The sequence below is a fragment of the Euphorbia lathyris genome, chromosome 5 (assembly GCF_963576675.1).
Source record: "Euphorbia lathyris chromosome 5, ddEupLath1.1, whole genome shotgun sequence".
NCBI classification, from domain to species: Eukaryota; Viridiplantae; Streptophyta; class Magnoliopsida; order Malpighiales; family Euphorbiaceae; genus Euphorbia; species Euphorbia lathyris.
In genome coordinates, this window is record NC_088914.1 from 54,016,617 (window position 1) to 54,026,069 (window position 9,453).

The following is a 9,453-nucleotide window of genomic DNA, read 5'->3' on the forward strand; positions in this document are numbered from 1 at the left end:
TTTGATGATATAGATCTTAATGACCATGTAAAAATTGGTCGTTCACCATTAGATCTACGTTTATTATCATTCTATGGTGAAGATTCAAAGAATCTTAAGGTTTAGATTTAATAAGTTTAGATCTAATGGTGAACGACCAAATTTATTTGGTCATTAAGATCCATGTGAACATTGCTGAATATCAGTTTTGTCACCACCAGATCTAAGTTTGTTGGCATTCTATGGTGGAGATTCAAAGAATCCTAAGGTTTAGATTTAATAAGCTTAGATCTAACAGTGAATGTCTAAATTTATTTGGTTATTAAGATGCATGTGAATACTGTTGTATGAACATCGGTTTTGATCATATGAATCTTAATGACCATGTAAAATTTGGTCATTCACAGGTAGGGATGACAATGAGTAGGATATTTGCAGGTAGTGCCAATTCTAAACCTTTATCCATTTATTTTTTTAATTACCCGTACTCATCCCATTACCCTAACGAGTATATTTTTTTACATCCCATACCTGTTCCATTTAATTCGCGAGTACCCTCAGGTACCTTTACCCATTAAAACTTAATACATAAAACAAAGAATACTACAAATTTAATGAAGTATTAAATTTTTTCTAAAAAAAAAGTATAAATTTAATAAACTATCTATTTAAAAATTGAACGAATTGAACCTTAATAATAAATACGAATAAAGTAGTTTAATGGTATCGCTCAATGGTTGAAGAATAAAAGATTGTATTTTGAATCTCACAGCTTACATCTAAAAAACAATAATATTTTTAATATATAAAAGATTTATAACGGGTACCGAGTATCCTGAATGTATTCCCATATATGTCTCATACCTGTTATGAATAATGGTTTTATTCACATATCTGTCTTATATCTTTTTATACATGGTACAAGTAGTCCCATTAGAGTCAGGTAATGTCAGGTACTTGCGGATACAGTATTCGGTGCCATCCCTAGATATAGGCTAAATTCATCTCTTGCATATTTCTGTTATTTTTAGAATTAAAAAAAGGATAAAATTAAGTGGCAAGTCCATGATAAAATGTGTTAAAAAAATAGGATAATTAATTTATTAGTCCCTATATTTTGATAAAACATACTGTTTAGTTCCTATATTTTTAAAAACACACGGTAAAGTTCCTAACGTTTTTCTCGGTGAACTGTTTAGTCTCTGCCGTTAGACTCTCATGAAGATTCTGTTAGTCAATTTGGATTTGCGTTCTTCTTTTCCTTTATTTTCCTTTCCTTTAAACTCTAATGCATCTGAAATCAACTTTGAGTGTGCTCCTTCTTGATTTTCTTCTTAATCGTTCAAATTCGTAAGCATTAGGTCTGTTCTTTTTCTTGTTCTCCATACAAATAGCTTCTTCTTCTAAATTGGATTTCCTCTTCTGAAGTTTGAAGGTAATTTAGTCATTTCCGAAGTCATAAACGGTAAAAAATCTAACAAACAGACGGAAGGACTAAACAATTCATTGAGAAAAAAGTTAAGGACCTTACCATGTGTTTTTGAAAATATAGGGACTAAACGGTGTGTTTTGTCAAAATATATGGACTAATAAATTAATTACCCTAAAAAAATAAGTGGATTGATATTTACCGTCCCTAAATTACTTATCACCGCACCCTTTGGACACTTTTACCATTTTCATTTTTTAAACTCAAAAACTGAAATTCTCTCAAATTTCTTCGAAATTCAAAAACCCGAACAACATTCATGGGACTTAAACACGGTAAAGGAAAAAAACTAATAATTCCTAGGATAAGTATTTGTATTTGAAAATCAAATCGAAAAATACCCGTTTCATCTCCGGATTCGGAGAAAAAATTCATCCAAAATGTACTAAACGGGTGATTCATACCATTTCGCCTAGGTAGAAACAGATGAACTATCCGTTTCTGCATATGCGGAAACGGGTGGATCACCCCTTTCTTCCTAGGTGGAAACGGGTGGATCACCCATTTCTATCTAGGCAGAAACGGATCACCTGAGTCGCAGATGCTTGTCACGGTCTCACACATTTACAGGGAAGGTAACCAAATCGCTGACGCTCTTGCTCGTCATGGTCTCACTGTGGATCATTTAGTATGGTGGGACACTACTCCTAATTTTTGTATAATCTTTGTGTCAGATGACATTTTAGGCTTCCCTCAGTATAGGTTTACTTAGTTTCTTGTTTTCTGGTTGCTTGTATAACTTTTTATTTTCTTTATTTTAGGCTCGGTTTGGTTTTGGTTTTTTCAGTTCATGCCAATCTGTTGATGTGTTCAGAGTTTCCTTCTCTTTTCCAGCCTCCATCTCTTAATAAAAAAAAAATATTTAAAGGTTTTAATTGAGTTGATGATATTTTAAATTTTGATTTAGGTGTTTACATTTTAGAATTTAATTAAGAGGTTTGATTTTAGAGGTTTAAATTTTAAGGTTTGATTTAGGGTTTTGATTGAATTGAATTGATAATTTTAAACTATAAACTAATTGAATTGATATTTAACTAAATGTGATCAAATTAAGAATCCTATTAATTAAACTAAACTATAAAATGATAGAACTATAAACAAAATGAACAATATATTTATTCTCTATATAAACGAAATGATAAAATTTTCTTTGTTTAGTGTGTGGCAAAAAAAAAAAAACAATTTGTACAACATAGTTGTTAAAGGCAAAAAGGCGAGCCGAGGCTACAAAAAAAATTAGAAAAACACAAAAAATAAAACCATAACTCAAATTGACTAGTTCAACTTCTAAAGTTGTAAAACACAAAAACTGAATCATTCATGCGTGTGTGAGATCATTTGAACTCCCTGTCTTGACCTCTTGCACATACTTTCAACAAGGATCCATTCTTTTTGTAGCTTTCGATGTATTAGAATTACTAATACTCATGATGAAAAGCCTACAAAATTTGGACAGCATAATACTTAGAACTAATAACTAATAATAAACGTAACAAAACTAATAATAAACTTGCACAATACAACAAATAACAAACAACAAATAACTTGTAAAATCTTCACAAACTTTCATAAAAATTTGAGCAACGTAACATTTAGAACAAGTCATAAAAATTTGGGCAGACATTACACTTAGAACCAAGAAAAGTAAGAGAGGAATAAAAGAAACTAAGAAGATGAAATAAGAAATAGAAGTTAGAACATAACAGAGAAGTAAAGTTGTCGAAATGAAGATGAAGTAAAGTTGTCCAAGTATGTACCTGTTAGATCAGCAGTGCTGTTGGAGGAGATGAAGTGAAGTTGTCAAAGTGGATGAAATCTGGAGCAGATGAAATCTTCCAACTGGACACAATCATTTTTAACCTAAATTTCACCTCAAAGGTGACCACCTCTCGCCTAGAACCACCTTCATTAAAGAAGGCGGTGGCTTGATCGCCAGGGTCGCCTTTTGCGACTATGTTGAGTGGAGCCCCCCAAACTTTAAGCGCCGGCTCCACCACTGAGCTGCAAGGGATATTAATCAAGTTAATTGGTTCTCCTAATCAATTAATTATCAAAATAAAGTCAATGAAATTAATTGAGCACATGTAATGTAACTATCAATGAATTGATATCACATATATATGAATACGAAATAGTAGTAAAATGGAGTAGCAGAAATTAAGTAAAAGATGTGAAAGTGTATGAAACACTTAAAACCGTTGAGTAGAGAAATTTGAGGCTTGTATTGACAGTTTCCTTCAGATTTTGTCGCTATTGACCACGGTCTCTCAGAATACAACAGATTAGGTAAACAAACTCCTAACACTATATTTATTAAAGTTTAAACAATACCTAGTCAGCAAGTGCAGTGATCTCCTAAGACCTGCCTAGCAAGATCAATTGCTCCACTTTTTTATATATCAAGTGTAAATTGTAAGCTGCCTCCCTTCGGAGGTCACAATAACCTGGGTTTAGATTTTCGAAACGTCCGAGTTTTCATTCAAAAGTTCCGGAATTGGGTAATCCTTCTCATATGTTTGAAGCACCTTCTCATAATATGAAGCTGCAAGTGTTACAAGTCCAACATGATGATAAGCGCGAGCGATATTATATAACGCCTCCTGTAAAGACACCTATATTACGGAAACACATGAGTTGCTGGAAAACATAATGAGTACCTGAACAGTATAAGTTGAATAACCTCCAAGTCCCTCAGAAATTTAACATTTAGATTGTGTTACATTCATGAATCATGATATCCATATTCTGTGTGAAATCATCTAATTGAGTAACTGATATATTTTTAATAGATAAAGTAAATTTTATCTAATAAAATCAATTAAGTCTCCATTCTACACATAAAGACCATTTGGTCCCGCAAACTATAGGTACAAAATCAATTAAGTCCCCATTCTACACAAATCAGATGCAATACCCACCAATTAAGCACAAACTAACAGAATGAACTGTTATTTCAAAAAAAAAAAAACAGAATGAACTGTATTGAATCTTCCCTTCTTCCATTTCTTCCTACTTTCCCTTTAAACACCTTTATTAGAGCTTTCTCTCTCTAAAAATTCACTCTCTCTCCTAACCAAACAACACCTAAATGATCTCAAAACGAAAATTTGCAAGAATTAAAGTTCATTAGAATATCATTAACTCCTCATATTTTTTATTTTGAGGCTGTCAACAGTCGTTTTGAGACGTTGAGTGGCCACCGATGTTAAAAAGTGTAAAGTTCAGTGGCCATACCATTAAGAATTGAAGTTCAGTGGCCACAATGTTAAAATGGGTAATCAGTGGCCATGGGTGTAATTTAGCCACGTTTCAGGCTCTCAAAATCAGTCATCTGTTTCTCTTCTTTATTAACCTTAAACACGTTTCAAGCTCTCAAAATCAGCCATCTGCTTCTCTTCTTCATCAATGGCGCTTTGTAAATTGCTATCGAAGCATCTCTCAGGCAGTTACAGAAGTGCCTCCCCGACTGTGTCTCTTCAACATTCATCAACCTCTTCCACTACTTCGTTACAACCTACAGTACCCCAAAATGAAGCCAAATCTAGCTTCCACAAAGAATACCTTAACTCTCCGGAATCCTCACAGAGGATTTTTCCATCGTTTCCTTCACCGGAGAGCAATTAACTAGCTGCCTAAGTTACTTTCCATGCATGTCGAGGAGAAGCTGAAGGAGAGTCTCAAAAAGCATCACTGGAGATAGAATCCACTTTGAAGGACAAACTCCTCCAGCGAAGGAACCAGAGGCTAGAGATCCTAATCCTTTTGGAATTTCGGTTGAAGATGCGAGGAAAATCTTGAGGTTGTCTCAGATGAAGAAACTGAAATTGAAGCTTAGGCAAATTCCAGAGAGCTCAATTCAAAATCATGAGTTCATTCAAATATGTATTGAAGAGTGTGGAAACGAAGACGAGGGATTGAGTTGGTTAAGATACTGGATCAGTGTGGAAATGTCATTGTTTTTTGGGAGTATTGTCTATCAAGGATGTCGAGCAGAGGAGCAGTTATAAATGTCACTGTTAGTTTGTGCTTGATTGGTTGGTATTGCATAGTTTAGGGACCCCTTTGTTGATTTCTATAGAATGGGGGTAATTGATTTTGGCCTTATAGTTGAGGAGGCTAAATAGGCTTTACGCCTAAATTTTATATGTAACTAATAGATAGTTTAAAATGCGAAAAAAATTCGAAAAAAAAAGAAATCCTACAATTGACAAACCATTACATAAAAACCTCATATTTATAACATTTGAATCCCAAATTTTATATTTAATGGAAAAAAGAAAGCTACTGAGCCGAACCAAGATGAAATACATAAGTATGCTCCATAAATGAATAGTTGTGCCTGAGAAAACAAAAAACGCAGGCCTTGCTTATGATGACTCTGTGCAAAACTGAATTAAGGGTTAAAATGGCCCCTCAAGTTGGCAAAATTTGACAAATTAGCCTCAAAACAATCAGTTTTAATACCTAAAAGTTTGTCAAATTTAGGCTAATTTGTCAAGTTTTGCCAACTTCAGGACTGAGTTAACCTAAACTTTGATTTGGACTAAACCGACCCTGCCTGTCAACTTCAGGGTCCATTTTGATTCTTAATTCGTGCAAAGTTTATTTCTTTTAGCTCATATCAAATGAAAATTTTCTTCAGCCTCGTTTATAAGCGTGAAAAATGGCCAATGAACATTGGAAATGTGATCAACTAACCAAAATAAATTTGATATGACAATGAAAGCATACCTTGTAAATTTTACCATTCTGTAAATTTTTATAAAGGAATGATAAGCCTTGTGCAAGACATTGATTCTTATGTTGAAGTCTAAATCCAAGAGCTAAATTAACCAATGATCCTGGATAAGACAAATCACATTTGAACAATTTAATTATTTTATGATCTTAGCACAATATAAAATCTTCACAAGAAAGGAAAGGATAGAGAAAATTCTCACCGACACATATATTAATTAGAGGACTCTCAGGCAGCAGTTTATAAGCTGCTAGGTATTCTCTTGCAGCATCTTGATGATGGCTGCCCATGTTAAACTGATGTCCACATATGAGAATAGGTGATATACAATCGTCATGTTTGGTTCGCATATAGCGTTGAAACTTCGCATGCTTCGAATAAATCTTTACAAATCTACATCACAAGTAAATTCCCGAGTAAATAAGAAAGAGATACAACTAGAAGAAGCTGAAAAAACTGTTGTGGAACCAATTGAACTAAAAAGTTAAGAAATTTGAATAACGACTGATGTGAGTATAAAATAAAGCAGGCAACATTGTCACGCCAATGAAGCAAGTATATCAGGCTATATTTCAGGAAAGTTTGATTATAAAAACCAATGGGAAGGAAAGTTGCATGTATCTGGAGAAGACATGGGTCACTCGATCTAGAAATGCAAACAGTTCAAGAGAAAAGTGCAGGAGTACATGGAAGCAGGAGTCCTAAGCTTTGGTAGGAGAGTTGAGGAGACTCCTATAGAGAACATGTTACAGGAGCCAATCTAATTGGTTATAGATTGGGTACCTAAAAGTCCAAGTGAAGTGGAAAATCTTGAACCGTTTATCACAAAGTTGGATATTCAGACTCCTAGCCCTTTCCCATATGAAAGCAATAAGGTTGTGCCTTAGGTATATGGATATACTATTTATCCTCAAGCACGCAATAATGCCCACACCAGAAAACATATTTCTGGAATGTCAAGATTGACCGGAAGCGGATGATGTTTTACGTTTGAAGAAATCGCGAGGAAATTGAGAGACGTAAGAAAGGTAAGGTTTCCCTAGAGGATGCATCTGAGGTTCCCCCAGTCAAGAGTACAATGTTTGACCAAGATGCACTCGAATTCCTAACTATTGTGAAGTAGAGTGATATAAAGTAATTGAGCAATTGAACTGGCAATGCTTTTAAAGAAATGTCCGCCTCGCTTTCTAATACTCCCCATTAAGGCAATCTTCTTGCTACAATATCTTTCTTCTTCATAAATCATTCTAGCATTTGAATTCAAATCAACCATTGTTTAACTTTTCAAAAACTTCTGAAGATAGCAAAAATTTGAGAACAAAAAGACATCTCATTTCAAAAATAATCAATCTTGAGGCATAGAACAAGATGTACAGGGTAATGCTAATGTCCCATTTATTCTTTAGCTTGGCTACTTTACAAGACATGAGTATGTCTAGAACAATTTGGAGAATTTTAAAGTTAAAAATCACCAAGAAAAAAAGAGTCCAAGTTTTTTGTTGGCAAAATCATCATTTTAAGACCCTGCACTATTCAAATTTATTCGGGTAAATTACATACGTGGTGTACAACCTTTATCTGTTTTCACACTTTGATGTACAATCTTTAATTTTGCACTGTAAAGTATACAAACTTCATATGACCTCCCACTAAAGTGTACAACTGGTAATTGTGACCGGTCAACCCAAAGTCAACGTGCCACATCATCATTTTCATCCTACCCTATTATAAAAAGTGAGGCCACTCCTTAAGAAATGATAAAAATACCCTTCACCTTTATATAATTACTAAAATGCCATTATCTTTTTCCTTCTTCCAATTTTTCTTCATCTTTCTCTTTTCCTTTCTCTCTCCAAATCTTCTCTCTAATTTCTCTCTCTATTAGATGTTCTCGAAAACGCTCTTCTTTCTCACGTGAAAAAACACCCTCTTCCCAAAACTGCTGATCCAACCCTTCAAATCGTCGGCAATTTCGCCCCCGTTCCCGAACAGCCCGTTGTTCATAATTTACCAGTCACCGGACAAATCCCAGATTGTATTCGCGGTGTTTATGTTCGAAACGGGGCTAACCCACTTCACGAACCAGTGGCTGGTCACCACTTGTTCGACGATGACAGTATGGTTCATGCTGTCTGCTTTGACAATGGATCGGTCAGCTATTCCTACAGGTTCACCGAGACTAACCGCCTTGTTCAAGAGCGGGAATTAGGACGTCTTGTTTTCCCCAAGGCCATAGGTGAACTCCACGACCACTCTGGTATAGCTAGGCTCTTGCTTTTTTATACTCGGAGTCTTTTTGGTCTCCATGGAACTGGTGTTGCTAACGCTGGACTCGTTTACTTCGATGGCCGTCTTCTTGCTATGTCTGAAGATGATTTGCCTTACCAAGTTTCTCTTCTTCCTAATGGAGATCTCAAAACGGCTGGTCGTTTTGATTTTAATGGACAACTTAACAATGCAATGATTGCTCATCCTAAAGTTGATCCGGAGAGTGGGGAATTGTTTGCTCTTAGTTATGATGTTGTCCAAAAACCATACATGAAGTACTTCAAAATATCCCCAAATGGTGAAAACTCGGCTGATGTTGAAATCCCACTTGATCAGCCAACCATGATGCATGATTTCGCAATTACAGAGAAATTTTTTGTAATTCCTGATCAACAAGTGGTTTTCCAGTTGCCTGAAATGATCTGGGGAGGGTCTCCGGTAATGTACGACAAGAAAAAGATGGCAAGGTTTGGAATTTTGGACAAGGAAGCGAATGAGGCGTCAGAAATAAAGTGGATAGAAGCAGGTGATTGCTTCTGTTTCCACCTTTGGAACGCATGGGAAGAAGCTGAAAGTGATGAAATAATTGTAATTGGATCTTGTATGAGTCCGACGCCAGCCGACACAATAAAATCGTTTTTTCCAATTTGTGCATCTGTGGAGACATCATCTTCATTTCGTTTTTTATCAATGGTAATAAACTTCAAATTGTGATGATCGAAGAGAGAGAGAGAGTAGTGAGAGAGAAAGGAAAAAGAAAGATGGAAAAAAATTGGATGAAAGAAGAAGATAGTGGCATTTTGGTAATTATACGATGGTAAAAGGGATTTTTATAATTTCATAAGAAGTGGGTCCATGAAAATGATGATGTGGCATGTTGACTTTGGGTTGACCGGTCACAATTCCCGGCTGTACATTTTAATGGGAGGTCACCTGAAGTTTATACACTTTAGTGTGCAAAATTAAAGATTATACACCA

The 9,453-nt window shown here is 35.1% G+C and overlaps 1 protein-coding gene across 1 annotated transcript; it reads left to right on the plus strand.

The window, feature by feature from the left end:
- Nucleotides 1–2,009: 2,009 nt before the first annotated feature.
- On the plus strand, nucleotides 2,010–9,188 carry LOC136229793 (9-cis-epoxycarotenoid dioxygenase NCED3, chloroplastic-like). Its single transcript, XM_066018683.1, has 3 exons — nucleotides 2,010–2,096; nucleotides 2,155–2,170; nucleotides 8,092–9,188. The coding sequence occupies exons 1-3, from the start codon at nucleotides 2,010–2,012 to the stop codon at nucleotides 9,186–9,188; spliced, it is 1,200 nt and encodes a 399-aa protein (XP_065874755.1).
- Nucleotides 9,189–9,453: the final 265 nt, after the last annotated feature.

What these genes read in the sequence shown, in the direction of transcription:
- LOC136229793 (XM_066018683.1), top strand. Translation starts at nt 2,010, where the DNA reads ATGCTTGTCACGGTCTCACACATTTACAGGGAAGGTAACCAAATCGCT.